The following is a 19,466-nucleotide window of genomic DNA, read 5'->3' on the forward strand; positions in this document are numbered from 1 at the left end:
TTTTCTTCTCGAAGGTTTGCACCTACTCACTGCTAAGAAAGGATACACACAGGAGCTACAAAGCAATAGTCTGCCCATTCCCCACCCAACCTTTTGGTTTTTGTTTAAACAAGACTAAAACTCTTACTTCCGTCCCAAACAAACTGAAGCTGTAACAGAGCTGACAGAAATCAGTCATTACCTGAAAAAATAAAACAGAAATTTCTAAATAGAGCTACTTAACCCAGTGGCATAAACTGTCCCAGTCTTGCCTTACTTAGTAGACTCCATTTAAATTCTCTCACCTGCTTTTCTGATTAAACTCTCATAGAAATTGTTAAGGACGAAAGGCAAAGAGTTAAACAGAACAGTGTATAGAAATAAAGCGCTAAATTACTTGTCTTTTAACTACTGGCACATACCATTTCACTGCACATTACAGAGATTACCAAGACCAACATTAACAGCAAACTATTACTTACTGTTTCCTTAAACTGAACTTCTTAATCTCTGTCAAAGTAGTTAGTCATAAATACTATTTAGTAATTCATCTGCCCAATGATTTTAATCAGCATCAACCCCAGTTTCCTTTTCCTCATTTCCTCTTCTCCCTTTCTTTCCTCACAAGCCAAGTATTCTTCATGTGAAAGCAACTTGCAAGAAAACTTAGAATGAAGGGCCAGACCAATGATATACTTACTTTACATTCAGAAACCAGGAAAAAGCCTCAATGGCTGAGAAACACAATTCCTCAAAAAGCTACTGGATAGCCCTATTCCTACAGAAAGACCACTCTGCCTTGGTGATCCTTGCTAACAAAGAACAGGCTCTGATGGCACATAACCTGATGGTATATATGTTTTCTTGTATCATAACCACCACTAACTTTCAGGCAAACCTGCTCACTTAATTCTCATGTAACACTGCATTTCAGGAAGTGAACCTCTATTTATCCAGGGAAAAGCTGTATTTCACCTGTGCTGCAAAAACCTAACTCCCTGCAGCTTTAACATATCTGTATCATCGAACTCTGTGCAAGCAGAATTACACCTCATGTGCTAGTCACATATCCAAATGGAATTCAGTTACTAAAATGTGTCTACCAGAAGCATGGTGACAAGGAGGACAAGTCCAGTCAAGCTATTTCCTCCTGCACAGCTGGTCATCATCAAAGCTGATATTAGGTAAGCTGCATTAGCAGTTTACTTTGCATATTTTCAAGTTAAAAGGTGAAACCTAATGAGGTTCATACTGGGCAACAAACCCTGGAAGCAAGCCCGTTACAAGTGACAAAGCATTAGAAATGTACAGCCCTTTTCAGAATGCAACACCACACCTGCAAATAAAAAAGGAACAAGCACTTTCAACAAGGAAAATAACAGTGTGCTACGTAATCTGAGTGGGTAAATATGCACTATTACACAGGAGATAAGCCTGTAATTTTAAAAGTTCACTTTCTAAGGCAGTTGTGTTTCAGAAGTCAGAAGATTTTCTGCATGAGGTCCTCTTGAAAATCTAAGTGAACCTTTTAAAAAGCTTAGTGTGAAAGCACATATGCCCTCCTTGAAAGCAGTATCTGTTTTAAACACAAAAACACCCAGAAAAGTCTTGGTCTTTCTGCTATCTGCCTCTTCCTGTCCTGGGTGGCCTAAACTCAGGTACCATTCTACTGTGCAAGTTGCTAACATAACTTATATTAAGAAAGACAAAAAATACTTGCCATGGATTTTGTGAGCATCTGGGTCATCCACACTGATAGCAATTATCTTCCAATCTGTCTCTCCTTCATCAACAAGAGCTAAAACACCCAAGACCTTCACCTGAACAATCTCACCAGAAGAACGAATCTGAAACAGAACAGTTCACAAAGATTTGGAAAATATGATATAGAATTTCTCTTTTACCTTACAGACAAAACAGTTTTACTTTATTTTTGACCAGGTGCTAACAGATTTGCAAGACAGATCTACAAAGCCAGTACACACCTAGTTAACATTACTAGCTTTTCTTCCACCACTGCTATTCTTCAACCCTCAATTCTTAGCATTTATTTAAGTAGACAAGCTAGAATTTTTTTCCTTCTCTTCTACCCTACTTCCTCCAAACCTTCATGATCTTCACCCAAAACTGCAAGTCAAAAGTATCTCATACTCATTTATTAACTCCTTCCTGCCTCTTGACTCTCTCCTTTCTTAACTCTTGGTCTTAATCCACCTGTCACTGTTTCTTCCTCTATACTCCAATATACACATATAAACACACACTCTGTCCCCAGGAATATCAGCACAACTTTCTTTTGCATTTTCTTGGGAACCTTCTCCCTGCCAGCTAATATTCCCTTTGTAATTGTTTCTGGAACCCCTGAAATTCAGCTTTATGTGCCTTTCTACAAATAGAGCCACCTTCACCAAGGTCACCAATTAAATTTCCCCTTACTTAAAATATCCCAAGAGATCCCCCTCTTCCAAACTCATCCATTTCATAGCCCCATCTTTGATACCACAGAGAACTGCTTCCTCCCTTGCTGCCTCCAGATATGTATAATTTTCTTTCAGTGAGCTAAACCTTTCCCCTTGCCCTGGGTTCAGCAGTAGCAGTCATTTTTAATCCTTAGTAAGGGGGGGAAGAAAAAAGGGGGAAGAGAAGGGGGGAGTGAGCGAGAGGGCTGCTGGCTGACTTATGGCCTGGGCTTAAACCACATCACCCCTATACCTACTAATGGTATTAGCTGCACCTCTTTATCATCCATCCTCTCCATGTATCATAACTTTGCAACAGTACAATAGGCTCCTGTCTTCTCCTCTAGAGAAATGGGATCTACTTCTGTTTGCACCCATGAGAAAACTCATCTACGCCCTTCATGGGCCTGACCTTGTAATTTTATGTGCATGATGCTGACACCTCCTCATCTTTCAGAAACTTACTTCTAGCTCCAGTACTGCTAAGAGGAAAAAAAAAAAAAAAGGAGGAATCTTTTTCTTCTCCAAAACTGTAACCCCTTTCTCCTTCACATAAAATTCACTGTCCAGCCATAGAACTTCAGGCCTCTTTACCAAAGAGACTTTACAGACTTTACTAAATCCTGTTTTCTCCTTTTTAAAAATTCACCATTTTCTTACCTATACCCTCTTCAGACTCTCTAATCCTACTTTTGTCATCCCTGAGTCTCTTACCATCTGTCCATCTCTTCCAAAAGTCGTTACCAGATTATTAACTTAACTTCGTAAGTTAAACTCATGGGGATAAAGACAAACCTTTGAACCTATTTCACAAACATCAATAGGATCATTATCCCCACAGCATCCTGTATTGTTGTCTGTATGGTTTGGATCTTCCCAGGTCTGTTAAGGGAAACAGAATTATCAGTTACCAGCTGATCTGCAAGTACAATTCATCTAACCACAAACTATTAAGACTAAAACAACAATAAGAACATCAGTTTTCTGAGAACAGGCTTGCTCAATGGGAAAAGCAAAAACAAACAGGCAATGGACTGATGTTGAGTAATTCATCTTCATACTCATGACAACGGGAACTACTGAGGACATGGTAACAAACATATTAACTGCATTCCTACTCAAGAGATGCACTTTTCCAAACTGCAGTGATTAAGGCATCAGAGAACCCTGAATATGTATTTTTCTGGTTACAAGTGGTTATGGGATTAAACTAAGACACCCTAGAATTACATTCTTCTTACGCTCTTTAAATATCATGGCACTAACATAAGTTGCTTTCAAAAAGCATCTAGACTTTGAGCTAAACAAGCTCCTGGGTATGGATTTGTCAGCACTTAATTAGCTTTTCCAAGTTTTTAGATTAGGTACAAAATATTTCTGATTATTTTGAGATGTACACATTCCCAAGAACAGCCAACGTCTTCAAACCAAAGCAGTTTCTCTAGGAGGCAAGTTCAAATCCCTGCTCCGAGCTCTGTACAACCAAGGAATCATAGCCAAGTTATACTAACTCAATTACTAGACTAGTACTTGCTTTGTCTCCTACTGGCTAGTAATGAGTAACTCATTCTCAAGTTGGGAATTTCTCCTGGAGTCCAATGAAATTTTGTTGAAAAGGTGTTAGAAAACTTTTTCCAAGGAGCTGTACTGTTGCTCCTGCTGTCCATGGTCACACCCCCACCTCAGACTTGCTCTTGAGAACATGACTGATACTAAAAGGCAAATCAGTGAAACCTAAACTCTCAGGTGTTTAAGTAACAGAATCATTACTAAAAAAAAAAAAATGTTGAAATGGAGTCAAGAGAGAATTTCAACTTAAAACCTATTTTTCCAATACTCTTCCAAAGTGTTTTTTATCTAAGGCTGCATTATACCAATAGTACTCTCCTGCCAACTGCATCCCTCTACCTGCAGGTTAGCAGGAAAGCTCGCTAGGAATGGTATGTTCTCTGGACAGTACAGCAACTCCTGCAATGAGAGTCCAACTGTCATTTTTTTTATTCTCTGTTCCACAGCATAAAAAAAGCAGCCACAAACACATGTCTTTAAGCCATATACCGGGGTTGAACTTCTACCAATTGCTGATCCTCGTGAAGAATCCTTTTGTGATAATGGAGACCCTAAATTGGATTTTGTTTGCTACAGTTGCTGGTCAGAATCTGGAGTATCATCTAGACTTCAGCAACTGGAGATGTAATGATCCAACTGGTATTTTTAAGTAATTACAGAAAATGAAAGTGACAACTATCTCCATCCCTCTCTGACTCAGAAGGTAACAAGTGAAGCTGAACATTTCTCCTGAGGAAATGGTCACCAGTTCAAAATGATGCACTTTGTGCAGGAAAATACTCAATGTTTAATTTTGGCTTTATACTAGGGCACACATGAATTTCAAAAATAGTAAATGGAATTTCAGGTTCCTGACTACACCTACTTGGAAACCTTGCCTACTGAGACTGCTGACTGGATAAGAACTTCATTGCTATACTCCAGCATCTGCCTGGTATCTCCTCTTCAGGGATCACACACATCAAAAGCACATTTTCAGGAGTAAACTCTCATTGCTTATGTAGTTAAGTGTGAAGAAAATAAATTAGTCTTTTCTAACTCCATCACATTCTTCAGTACTAATCTAAGTCCAATGTGTTATTCACAGAAATGAAAAAAAATTCAGAACTTTTCATTATGCTCAAAATTTCAGCCATTACTTGGGCTTTTTCATGGCTCAAAGTTTTAAATTTGTCATGATCAGTAAAGTCTCACAGTTCAGAGAAAAGTCAACTAAGGCAGTTAATGCTTAATCTAAAAAAGAACAGCCCTTGCATTCCTCTTTGTTAAAGATTTTGGGAAATCACAATTAAAATTTATGCTGCAGTTCCCAAAACTCCTAAATTTGGTTGTTGTTTTTTTTTAAATGCCCTGTGTGAGCAGAAAAGGGCTACCTGACAATGTATTCTTGAATGGCAGACCAAGACAGCTCAGTTCTGTCACTACAGTATAGGGATGCTAATTAATGATTTGAGATTTCTTGATCATTTAACTCCTTCCTGAAACACAGCACATATATGAACCCTCACCTAAATACTAATCCAAATTTATGGAAACAATAAAGCTCAACCTAAAAAATCCTAATTTGCAAATTTATCAAAGAGAAACATCCCTCTTGCAACTGATTTGCATTCAGGCAGTACTCAAGATTTACAAGGCAATTTACACAGAAGACAGAAAACTTTCACCATTATAACAAAAATGTTACCTGTGGGAGGGCACCATAATTCCATATATAACCCTTGTGAGGAAAGATATTTGCCACATATCGAAGCTTGCCTTTCTTTATATCTTGTTTAATGGGATTCAACGGCTCCTCTGTGGCAATCTAAGCAGATCGTGAAAAAGAGAGAGAGAGAAGGAGAATGGTAAAATGGAAAGCAATTCATTCTGTACACAACCAGTTGGAAAGATCCATCTGGGAGCATGTGCTTGTGGTTTAAAAAGTGTGATGGCTTCACCAAAATCTCAAGGGTCATGTTCAAAAAGCAGCTTATTAAAGTTTTAAATAACGTTGTGAAGTATGCAAGAAAAAAATGAATCTCAAAGAGAAAGTCCTAAATCTGTAAAGAGACTGTCATGGTCAAACATAAACATGGAAAGGAACTTAAGTTAGAAGCTCTTGCATTTTATAGTACAAATTCAACAGATGTGCAAATGATGGCACAAGTTCTTCTGACAATAGGGGCTTTGACAGCAACCTTTACCATAGTCTGTACTGCAGAACTGCCAGGACACAACAACAAGGCAACCTCCTTAATAAGTAGGACATTTCAAGAATATCAAAACTTACACATTAGAGAGCTACATCTGGTCTCTTCTATCATAGAATCATAGAATAGTTAGGGTTGGAAAGGACCTTAAGATCATCAAGTTCCGACCCCCCTGCCATGGGCAGGGACACCTCACACTATACCATATCACCCAAGGCCTCGTCCCACCTGGCCTTGAACACTGCCAGGGATGGAGCATTCACAACCTCCTTGGGCAACCTATTCCAGTGCCTCACCACCCTAACAGGAAGAATTTCCTCCTTATATCCAATCTAAACTTCCCCTGTTTAAGTTTTAACCTGTTACCCCTTGTCCTATCACTACAGTCCCTAATGAAGAGTCCCTCCCCAGCATCCCTATAGGCCCCCTTCAGATACTGGAAGGCTGCTATGAGGTCTCCACGCAGCCTTCTCTTCTCCAGGCTGAACAGCCCCAACTTTCTCAGCCTATCTTCGTATGTGAGGTGCTCCAGTCCCCTGATCATTCTCATGGCCCTCCTCTGGACGTGTTCCAACAGTTCCATGTCCTTTCGATGTTGAGGACACCAGAACTGCACACAATACTCCAAGTGAGGTCTCACAAGAGCAGAGTAAAGGGGCAGGATCACCTCCTTCGACCTGCTGGTCACACTCCTTTTGATGCAGCCCACAATACGTTTGGCTTTCTGGGCTGTGAACGCACACTGCTGGCTCATGTTCATTTTCTCATCGACCAGCACCCCCAAGTCCTTCTCTGCAGGGCTGCTCTGAATCTCTTCTCTGCCCAGCCTGTAGCTGTGCCTGGGATTGTTCCAAGCCACTGAAGTCTAAACCCTCCAATTTTTGAACCTAACAGGACAGCAAAGGTTCCTACCCTTGACGTAATGTGCTGAGAGAAGGGGCAGGAGAGCCATCTGAGCTTTACGCAGCATTAAAATAGTGTTGTCAAAGGGAAACGCTGCAAAAGAGAACTAAGCTTCCACAATTACAGTATCATCTTAAAATACATGGTAAATATCCAAGGTAACCCTGTTTCCAGTGTGGTAAACACAGTTCCAATTATTTTCCAGCATCTGGGAAAGGAGAAAACAAAATTCTGAAAGAAAAGGCTGGGGAGGTTCTTTGGTGTTATTTTTAATACTCAAAATAGTTAACGGCTCCAATACAAACTTCCTTGAAAGCATCCAGGAAGCATTCCTAAAATTAATACAAATGTTCAGGAAGACAGGACATATCTGGTGAGATCCCTTGTTTCACAAACACAACAGCTGAAGCATTATTACTCAGCTTCTGTACTGTAACTGCAGAGGAACAACTTGCTAGGTTCTTTTAAAATATGCCCCTGCGGGAGCAGATACTTTCAATCAGTGGGGTCCCCAAGTTGTTTGGGTTTTTTCAACACAAGGAAATGCTTTCTCATTTGCAGCCCCATTTGTCAGGACTTGGCCTAGCACACTATACTACAGCACACTGTACAGCAAAAATGAGAGAAGTTAAATTCTCTGAGTGGAACATTCTATGAGCAAGCAAAAGTAAGACTAAATGCTGGACAATGTTCTGCAAGGCACTACTTTAGACTCTGTTGCAGGTATGCTGCACTCTGCAGTCAGAAGACTCAAAATACAGTGCTCGCCTGTGGAATGGAAACTAAATTAGAACCTCTACATTTCTTATAATAGCAAGGAAATTGTCTGTATGCACAACTTCAAATTCATTTTTTAACAGAGAAAAATTTATGTGCAAAAAGTAATTCACACTCTGATCAAACTCTGATGACTGGAAGCCATTGCACTGCCATAGCTTTCATAAATACCTATCTAATCAAGGTGTTTTCTCAATTACCTCCATTTTTGCATTCGTCCAACGAGGCACTTCTACAATCATGTTAAACACGACCTGAAACAAAAAACGGTGTCAGACTGAAAATAAAATCCATTTTGCAATTAGTACTTTATAATTAGACAAATTCTCTTCTCTGTATTCAGCAGCAACATACATCACATCTCTCTGCTCCACCTGTTTTTATGTTAAGTACAATTTGCTTAGTTACACACAATGATGTTCAACCTCCTTGGTTCATTCTTTCCTCGCCCCTTTGAGAATATGAACAACTCTAAGCAGTGGAAATCTACATGACGTTATTTATTCCTCTATCAATATTACTCCTCACAAAACACTCAAAGTCCATGGAATGGTTTGCCACAAAGCAGCGGTTCAGTCTACCAGTCAAAGAGGATTGGACATTTCTACAGGATAGCATTAGCTTCCCTCAAGTACTGGAAAGGACAATATTTTGGGGCTTTTTTTTCCCCTGAGGATTTATTTCTTCAAGCCCTCCTCTTTTGCCTCATTCATTTTTTAAAACCCCATGCAAATATAACAACTGACACTTCTGATTCTCAGTCAAATCTGGTTGAAGTTAGACAAACTGAATCCAAAAGTGATGGCAGAGGAAGGACATGGACACAGACACCTCATGTTTGCATTAGCCTTCTTCCTAATAGAAATGAAGCAAAAGTTGTTTCAAGAAAGAGGGTGTGAGAGGAATAAACTTCCACGTATTTTTAGAAAAAGAAACTAAGTAATCTATGCCCTTCTTAATGGGAGGTTAAAGTGACATTTTCCAAAGAAAAAAAAAAAAACTGTGTAACTGCCATAAGGTTTCTTCTGAAGCTGCCAAGAGTTAAGCACTACCAAGGAGCATGTATTGAAATGAGTAACCAGACCAGACCATGCAGCAATGTCTACAACCTATCTTCTCCCAGATTACTAAAATAACCCCAAAATATCATGTTGTTTGGGACATCTCTTCACAGCCAAAGAAAACTTGCACTGGTATTAAAAATCACAACAGTTCAGGAAGGACAAAATATGATACATGTTTGCAGAGATTTGTAGGAGGGAAAAAGTTAAACCAACCGAAAACTCTTTAACTACAGTGCAATTAATGTTCCAGAGGACTCTTAAAATATTTGTATTTTTGCTCCTTGTATCCTGCAGCTGCAACAAACAAATAACATTTCCAGGTTCAACACCACGGTCTGATTAAAGTGATTCCAAAGGTTCTATGATCTTCTCCTCCCAAACAAACCTGGAATGTGAAAAGCAAGAAAGCGAAGGAAAAATCCCAACTGCCACTTAGCATTTCTCCCATGAGATCACAAACTGTGCAAAAATTCCCAGTAAATTTAAATTATATTCACCATTCACAAGTACTGTGCCCATACTGCAATCAGTGGCATGTCAGGTGGAATCACTTTTCCCAATCAGGTCATAACCAAATAAAATGGGGGATAGACGGAAGGGGAAGTAAAAAGACAAAACTGCTTCAGATCAGTTTCATAAAGTATACCTTACATACAGAAGAACAGCTGAAACAGACAAGTAACGAGAAAGAGAACTCAAAGCTGTCAGCAATAAGGAAGCAGTCAGAACAAAGCAACATACGTGCAGCAGCAGGTAACGGAAGGGTTGGAAGACAGCCAAATAAAGTCTGCACATCCATCTGGGAAACACTTAGGAAAAAAAAGTGCACAGCATGAAAGCCAGTGCTGACAAGAAACTCTTCAGGAACTGCCAACCAGGTTGAAAAGTTGTTCTGACTGGTAGCTACAGGCAGAAAACTTAGAAACTACTCTGGAGTTAGATACCCTCCACCACCATCCTGTAATTTTTTGTTTAGATGTCACTGTACCTTTTCCTGACCAAGTCTATTACAATGGCTTCCACAGCCTATAAATCTTGGGTTTGAGCTTTACCTGGTCAAGGGTTACTGCAGGTCTTCACCAAAACAACTCTCAGGGCTGGCCAACAACTGAACTGAAATAAATACAATGCTGCTCTCAAAACAAAAAACCCACCTGGATTTAACAGGGCTCTAAGCCCAGGCCTTCATAATTTGTGGTATCAATCAAACGTGAATTGTCAAGAGTCTTAAATGTGACAGCCTGACAGATTAATCCGTATGCAAAAAAATCCCCGAAAGTACTCTCTCTAATACTGAGCTGCCACAGGCACTTACAAGAGATTAATAACTTCATGCAGTGCTTACATTTTAAAATAAGAAGTTTTATTTATAGGGCAATCACATTTTCACAGCTGAGACCAGATTCACTGGTGTGGAAAGCAGAGCAAACACTAGATAGTTTGACAGAAAGAGAGAAGAAGTATACTTCTCTGGCTCTTATTTTTTTTTTCCTCCTCTTATCTCATTTCCTTCCTTACCTAAATGTCACCCTGGAATTTTTCCATCATTCTTATTTTCCCAGACTAAGCACCTACTCCTTCTGACCACCTGACTGTTCTCCCCCATCGCTTGCTGCAAAACCGTCCCTGCCTCAGCTGCAAACAGAAAAGCAAGTGTCAAGCACCACCTGTCTTCACAGATTACCATCTGCATAAGCTATTCAGTGGTTAGTTCTGGATGGTGAATGCATCTGGTAATTGATATTTTTATCTTTATATTAGATCAGTAAAACAAAAAATTCCACGTCACCAAACCCTTCAAGGAATGGCAAGACTTTCAACAGTCCATTTGACACACATTCCAGTGTTAGAAAAAAAAAAACATCTCTCATGAAACAAAAAGTATTGCTTTGGAGAGTTTGCCATTTAACTGCCTTAGTATGACAACAGTCAACTGGTCTGCCTGTGAGACTGCCGCTTGCTGCAGCCCAGATTTAATCCAGTTCTACAAGTGCCTAATGTAGAAGGAACTCCATGACAACAGACTGTACAAGAGGCCAGATGGAGCAGTTCCTACAGGCTAGCCTCATGCCAACACTGCTGGCTGACAGCTTCTTCAGAAGGACAGCCTCCAGGAGCATGCAAGAAAATAAAAGGAAAGAGTTTCATAGATTCAGGAAAAGGGACAGAACCCATCTGCTAGGGGAAATAACCTGACAGAGCACAAGGGACTTTCAGGGTATTACGTAGCTTGTTTGACTTTGGGTTAATGCGAACGCAAGTCAGACATTTGTACTTGTGATCTATTATACCTTCAGGAGGCAAAAGGGGAGAAAAAAATAATCCATTTGCTCAACACAGAGAAGTCAAAACTGCATTTCCTAACCCCTAAAACTGAATATGAAAATCAGCAGAAAATTACGTCAGAAAGACCAACCAGTACATCTTAGGAAATAAAGGTTGTAATTTAGAGCTACACACTAAGTACATTACATGGGAACTGACGGAGAATGTGTTTGCTTTATCAGGTGTTTTCTTTAACACTGCTTGGCAACTTATTACATGCCATTTCAGTTCAACGTCATTTGCAATGCATCATGACATTGGTTTTGATGAGACAAGCAAAACTCTCTTTCACACAGAGGACAGAAACAGTTTTTGGCTTTTTTAAATAGGAAAGCCATGGAACGATAAAAAGATACACAAATATACTTCAGCATATTCCTACAGTATGTATAGAGCAAAGCAAGGAAAACAGACTGCTATACCCAGCTAAACCGTGAGTCAGTGTTCTTTCCACTAAGACTGATGGCCAAAAACAACTGCTAGCTCTGCCTGTACAGATTCTTACAGAAGCTAACTCATTTTGATCAGAGTTTGCTATTACAAACCTGAGTATTACCAGAAGGAAAACAAAATTAAGCACATTTCTGACACTATTTCTGCAACCTGCCCTTCTGGACTCCCATACACCTTTCTCACAAGCAATCCTTCCTTACCTAACTTTCCCTTTCTTGTTCAACTATTTCTTTACCCAGTCTTCCCAAGTTCCTTAGCTGGTGCATTTGAGGGATGGGTTTTGAATAGTATGATTTTGCCCAGGGGCTGCAATACTTAACACTCAACCCTGGAGGTTCAGCTAATTTGAAGCAGAAGTGGAGCAACCTATGCAGTGAGGAAAGTGACAAAACAAGAGAGATAAAGAGAGGAACAGAAACTCAGTATAATTTCATAAAATGACAAACACCACCACTATTTATGGCTTGATTACCATTCACCATGACAGGAAGAAGAAAAATGCTAGCACTTACAATTACTTTAGTGGCTTTTATAGTAGACTGCTTAAAAATACAAATAAAAATCCAAAGGCATATGGGAGCTGCTGACCCTTCCTCACTGAGGAGCCCTGAGCTCACAAGACAGAGAGAAGAAAAAGCAGCTATAATTTCCATTTATTTTCTGTCTGTTCTTTTGCAGTCTTGCAGGGATTCTCATTAGCCATCAACCGAACAAGGCAGCATGCACCTGACAACTAACAAGAAAAGATGAGCTGCAATCCAGCAGCAGGGTGAACAAAGGGTGATGGCTAAAAGCTAAAAAGGAAGAAAAAAAAAAAAGGAAAATAAGGACTGCCATAAAATGTACCCAGAAATACTTGGAGAGTGGCTTACTTATAAAATGAATACCTATATTATAAGCATTCTGAATGTAGCACTTGCTATAAGGTATTTGCTAATGCAAACAAGAAACCAGATGCCAACATCTGGAGACCAAATATACTGTATCTAAATGAGAAGTCAATGGAACTCTTCCAATATAAATTAACATGCCACACAGCAGAAAAGGAATATGCTGTGCCCAGCATAAATACAATGTGCCTGCAGCCTCTTCATAGTGTACTTCCCTGATGTTACAGTGAAAAGGGAACCACAAACACTGTTTTTACCCACAGGTATCTCAAAAGTGGTGTCAGGGATGCTCTGATAAACCAGGCACCTGCAAAACTACTTAGTGCACAACCATGACGTGAATGAAAACAAAACACTGACCTTCTCAAGTTTAATGACTCATTTATTTGAAGTTAAGCTTGGCCAAATCACTGATGCAACTTTCTCAGTAAATTAACCCTACTCCCACAGATTTTAACTGGACCACCGAGTGAAAATTACCTCTATTCTCAGTATTTGTTTAACTACAGGAACACCAAGCAAGGCTTACAGCTATTGGACCCATTCACAGAAAAAGGCTGGGCAAATTCAAGTATCAGAACGAAAGCTTCACTGGTAATTGAAAATTCTGAACACACAAATCCCTGAACAGACATAACGAACACACTACAGCCCAGGTTAGATATATCGAAAAAAATACCTGACATGACCAAAGAAGGTTACAGAGGCTGTTGTTAAGACAGAATACAAAGCCAGTGCAAAGTCTGTACCTATATTGCATGGGAAATGATGACAGCTCTTCCTTTCTTATGAAACATACCGACTTTACCACAAGACAACTGACATCAGTTTTGAATACTGTTCTGAGCATGAGGCTCCCTACCAAATCATCCATTCATGACCCCTTTGATGACCCCTTGTATCTCACCTAACTGGTTAATTTACCAGAAGTCTCTGCCTGACAGCAATTCAGCTGAAATCTGCAGGGGTATTATAGCACTGTGCAACCCACAGGATGCAACAAAAGCGCTTCTTTGTTCAGGTTTTGAGATGGAGGGTTTTTTTTGTTTTGCTCTGGTTGAGGTTTACTAGTTTGGGGTTGTTTGGTTTTGGTTGGTGTTGTTTTTTTTTGTTTTTTTTTTTGGTTGGTTGGTTGTTTTTTTCCCCCAAAATGCTCTTGCGGACGTCTGCAAATCAGAGGACTACAACAAGGGAGATTCCTTACCAAGACCAACATCTGGAATAAAACTTTGTATTCAAGAACATCTGAGTCCTCTGAATGAGGCAATGTGAATACTCTACAAAAGCCACACAATGACAAGTAGATTAGAAACCCTTTCACTACAGCAGGAAAGCAACATGTCACATTTTTCTTGAAAAGAAAAAAAATGACTTCTTCAAACCTCCCTCCTGCTAGACATGGAAGACCATATTCAACAATCAGGCTTTGACAGTTTTGACTCTAATCACAGTGGGAACATCCACACTTCCAGACAGAGATGTGAAACTTTCGATACCTTTAAAGAGATTTACTTGGTCAGGAGTGGACTTCGAGTGCTTGCAATGCTTAAGACAAAGCAGAAGCTCAGATTGCAAGCTGGTAATAGTTTTGAGACTGAAGCTGAATATGATTCCTTTCAGCAGTTTCTCCTCCAAAATAACTTCTCACTAGCCTCCAAACAGCCAAAACATCTGTGAAAGCAAACGGTCAGCTGTCAACAGTGGCTGCAGGTTTAAACTTGACTGAGATTTGGGAAGGTCTAACATGTTGCAAGAAACGGCAGTACTTAGAACAGTTCATACACAAAAACCACAGCATTTCCCTTAGAACTACAAGCCAAGACTGCAAACAACACACAGAGACTTGTACAGTGAGCATTCCCCTATCCCATGAATGCTGAAAGCTGAAGCTCCTCTATTTTCAGACCTTCTTTTCTGGCATCAGGAATGCCAAGAACAATTTGAAGTAGATTAGACAGACTGAAGACACTCATGCAGAATTATCTTAATTTTCCATAGCTAAACTGCCATCTGATGAACACCAGCTCAGCATAATTTAATGCACACTCTTAAGAGGGCTTGCCCTTGTCAGGAGTAACATATAACTGCCACCCTAAAAGCACAAGTTTTAAATATTTCACTGTGCTTCCACAGCAAGAGGAAACTTTGAATTCTGGCCAAATTCAGAGCAAGGATCAACTGAACACCAGATATAAAAAGTAGCCTTTTCATCCCTACACAAGAGTATGGAGTGCAGTGCTTCAAAGGTCTTCAGAAATCAGTACATAGCATTAAATTCCTCATTTTCCTTATATCTTCTAATTAACCTATGATTTCCCTCCATACAAGCACACAGGGATGTATTTTTCACGAAGCCAGCGTGAGGAGAGCTGCTAAAGAGCCCAGGGTAAGAAGAAACTACTTTCCTGAACACAAAGATCTATTTTCTCGCTTCTTCCCAGCTCTCACAGATCACGTTGAAAAAGGGTTTTCTAAATGATTTGCACCCTTACATTTCACCATCTAAGTAAAGACCAAGCTTATTTGGGAAGCCTAGAGCTTACACATTTGTTTGCTTACATCAGAAGTCCATGAAGACTGGAATGTACATTTGCCTTTGCTCATTTTCTCTAGTTCTATTAAACCACAATCCAGAGCTCTCTCACAGCAGGAGTTATGTGAAGCAGTTCTGAAGTCTACAGTGCAAGAGCTGCTCAGCCTCACTGGCATTTCCCACACACACACTCAATAGGCTGATCCAGAGATCAGAAGAAAGGTACTAGAAACATGGTTTTCAACAAGCTATCATGCTTCCCACTACACAGAAAATGCAGTTTTGAACAGTTTTAGTCTGCATAAAACAATCTTTGCATTTTCACGACTTGCAGGCATTTTCACAGTATTCATAAGCAGGTAAGAAACAGAACATTTAGCTTCCAGAAAGAGCAGTAATTAAGAATTCATGTTTCACAACAATGATTTTTGAGAAAGTCTACTGGCACGTAGTCTTTCTCCTCAACAATTCATCTTTCAGGCACGATTCCACATCTACTAAATAGTACTTCAATGAGCACCAAGCAATAGAAAAATCTGAAAAGCGGCACCCAGGCATTGTAGCTTGAATGAATCACAGGGCAGAGCAAGAGGAAATATATAGAGCAGGATTGCTTGGGGACTGTTATAAAGTAGAACCACCAGTGTATCACAAACTAATTGCAAAACTATGAGAACCCAGACAGTTAGGGCAGTTCTTTCACATGGATATGTAGTTAAGAGTTTTGCACTATGACTGATCAGATACAAGATAAAGGGTGGGGGACACACACACCCACACATCATAGACTTAAAGCAGTTTGTTTCACTTTGACTTTCTTCTACTAAGTTTTAATTTTTAAAGTTTTCTTTTCCTATGCCAAGGAAAGTACTGCAAAAAATGCTAAGTTTTGGAAAAGATACTTGCATAAACAAATGCTGTTTCACAGAAAAAGCTTCAGCACATCTTCCATATTTTTCTGGGCTTCTGTTAGGCTTAACTTCAGTGTTGGTTAATGCTGAACCATTAGCATATGTGATTTTTCTCCTTGGGTTTTCCAAATGAGTATAGAAAAAAAATGTATCTTTAGATCTAAAAAGCAGATACTAAGCCTAATTCCTGCCCTAACATTCTTCAGATTTTTGAAGATTTGTAGATATACGAGTACTCAGAGCATAATGCAAATTTCATTAATAAAGGTTTTATTGCAAATGTTTCTGAATGCAACAGCAAAAAAGATAACCTGTCTATGCTGCAATAGTCGTAATGAACTTTCCAAAGACTGTTTCCCTTTGAGAATGTACTGATGAATAAAAGAATGCTGACGTTTCTGGTCCATGCAAAGACAATAATATTAAATCATGACCAAGCAGTGTGCACTTGCAGCCCAGAAAGCCAATCACATCCTGGGCTGCATCAAAAGAAACGTGACCAAGAGGCTGAGGGAGGTCATTCTCCTCCTCTACTCTGCTCTGGTGAAGCCCCACTTGGAGTGTTGTGTTCTGCCCTGTGGCCACCAACATAATAAGGATGTGAACCTGCTCAAGCAAGTCTAGAGGTGGGCATGAAGATGATCAGAGGGCTGCAGCACCTTTCCTGTGAAGACAGACTGAGAGAGTTGGGCTTATTTAGCCAGAAGAGAAACTTCAGGGAGACCTTGGAACATTCTTCCAGTACCTAAAGACAGCCTACAAAAATGCTGGAGAGGGACTTTTTACAAGGGCACGAGGTGATAGGACATGGGGTAACGGCTTTAAGCTGAAAGGGGGTAGATTTAGATTAGAAATTAGGAAGAAATTCTTCACTGTGAAGGTAGTGGGGCACTGGCATGGGTTGCCCAGAGGAACTGTGGCTGCTCATAGAATCATAGAATAGTTAGGGTTAGAAAGGACCTTAAGATCATCAAGTTCCGACCCCCCTGCCATGGGCAGGGACACCTCGCTCTAAACCATATCACCCAAGGCCTTGTCCAACCTGGCCTTGAACACTGACAGGGATGGAGCATTCACAACCTCCCTGGGCAACCTATTCCAGTGCCTCCCCACCCTAACAGGAAAGAATTTCCTCCTTATATCCAATCTAAACTTCCCCTGTTTAAGTTTTAACCCATTACCCCTTGTCCTATCACTACAGTCCCTAATGAAGAGTCCCCAGCATCCCTATAGGCCCCCTTCAGGTACTGGAAGGCTACTATGAGGTCATCCCTGGCAGTGTCCAAAGTCAGGTTGGATGGGGCCTGGAGGAACCTGGTCTAGTGGAAGATGTCCGTGTCCATGGAAGGGGGTTTAGAACTAGACAACTTTTAAGGTCCCTTCCAACTCAAACCATTCCGTATGGCTTCTTGTATGATTTTGTAATCATGGAAATAGAAGAATTTCTTAATAATGTACAATTTCTTAATAGTGGAAATAGAAGAATAGGGTTGGTTTGGGGGTTGTTTGGTTTTTTGTTGTTGTTTTTTAAACAGTAAAAATAAACAATTAGCAGTACCTCAGATCCAGTAGTTCTTGACCTCTTTGCAGGAATCTCTTTATCCTATACAGAAAGAATGAAGTAAAGAAGCATATAAAGAACATTAGAGCACAATTCTGTATTCCCATAAATACAGACAATGGTAGTTTTCAATGCAACTGAAACATCCCTTTGTGAGCGTAAAGACACAAACTGTAAATTTTAAAAGTACTCAGCTCTGTTTTATTGTGAAATTATAACCTTCCAGATGTTAACAGAGGAAGACGGAAGCGTACAAGGACACATCCATTTCTCCCAACTACTAAAAAAATTAAACGGCAATTTAGGCCTGTCCTCAACTGAACAAAAACACAGTCATACAGCTGGTTGAAAGGGATAAAGAAACTAAAGAAGCAAACAAGAAGTCCACAAACTCATAAAAGTCCACAAAGCTTAGACCAGGGTAGGGAGAAAACATAACAAACAACTCCGTAAGTGATCCTTTTGTGAAGAAGGCAAAATTAACACAGATCTTCATAATGACTCCCTTTCTTGCTCTCTGCTTGCTCACACACCTAAATGAAAGCCTCTCCACATTGACCAGACATTGCTGTACTGTAATTTAGTCTACAGAAAAATCACATATTATAATCCAAGCCTCCAAAGCTTAAACTCTAGATGAAGGGACAGTAAGGCACCCAGGGAACATGTGATGACAATGCAGATTACTTTTATAGCAACAGCGCCCACTTAACAGAGTATCTTAGTGATGACTCTGACTGAAATTTACCTCTTTGTTGACTAGCATGCTCAGGGGCTGCCAATGAAAAAGTTTAATGGCTATTTTTAATCTCTCGGTTTAAATAATTCAAGAGATTGGTTCACTAGTTCAGAAGTCTCAATCTGAACATGTTACAACTGCTGACCTTCCTCACCATTTGTATCATCCACAGAAATCCAGCAACAAATCAAGAAAACGGCCAAAACTCTCCCAACCTGTTTGTGTAACAAGCATACCATAATAAGCAAACCTAAGTCTAAACCAAAGACAGGCAGTTCCCACTGGTGACACACAAACCAGGCATTTCATTATTGGTATAATGAAACTCTAGGGAGTGTGGCTAACAAGACGTGAAAGTGCTCAGCTACACCTCAAGCCTTGTAATTCTCCAAAGGTGCGATTACCACCGTTCTCTTGGGCGTTACTGTTAGCTTCCAATTATAATGCTTCTTTTGGGAACTACAGAAATACACTGTAAGTTACGTAAGCACATGCTGTACATCTCCTCCTGGAAGGAAATGTACTTTCAATTGCAGATGTAGGAATATGCCACCCTGACATCTGTTGGAATGACTGTACAGCCCGACACAAGCAATCCAGGAGGTTCCTCGATTGTGTGGAAGACAACTTCCTTCTGCAAGTAATAGAGGAGCCGACAAGGAGAGGCGCCATGCTTGACCTCGTGCTCACCAACAGGGAAGGGCTCATCGGAAATGTGACGCTCCAAGGAGAGCCTTGGATGCAGCGACCACGAGATGGTTGAATTTGAGATCCTTAGGCCAGTGAGAAGAGAGTGCAGCAAGCTCACTGCCCTGGACTCCAAAAGAGCAGACTATGGCCACTTCAGGAACCTGCTTAGTAAGGTGCCATGGGATATAGCCCTAGAGGTCAGGGGGGCCCAAGACTCTTGGTTGATATTCAAGGCTCACCTGCTACAAGCTCAGGAGTGTTGCCTCCCAATTAGATGGAAGCGCAGCAGGAGGGCCAGGAGACCTCCTTGGATGGATAAGGAGCTGCTGAGGAAACTTTGAAGGAAAAAAAGAGGCTTATAAAAGGTGGAAGCAAGGACAGGCAACCTGGGAAGAGTACAGGGATGTTGTCTGGGAAGCTA

The 19,466-nt window shown here is 40.2% G+C and overlaps 1 protein-coding gene across 1 annotated transcript in view; it reads right to left on the reverse strand.

Moving 5' to 3' along the window:
• PPA2 (inorganic pyrophosphatase 2) overlaps positions 1-19,466 on the reverse strand; it is a 39,936-nt gene that overhangs the window by 15,653 nt on the left and 4,817 nt on the right. The window contains 5 exon segments of the mRNA XM_061359424.1: positions 1,700-1,826; positions 3,234-3,320; positions 5,695-5,814; positions 8,080-8,133; positions 17,614-17,658. Of these exon segments, the coding sequence (XP_061215408.1) occupies positions 1,700-1,826; positions 3,234-3,320; positions 5,695-5,814; positions 8,080-8,133; positions 17,614-17,658 (433 nt within the window).

Source organism: Neopsephotus bourkii, unplaced genomic scaffold (genome assembly GCF_033783945.1).
Source record: "Neopsephotus bourkii isolate Nb327-2 ecotype Australia unplaced genomic scaffold, CSIRO-AGI_Nbou_v1 NB_977, whole genome shotgun sequence".
NCBI lineage: Eukaryota > Metazoa > Chordata > Aves > Psittaciformes > Psittacidae > Neopsephotus > Neopsephotus bourkii.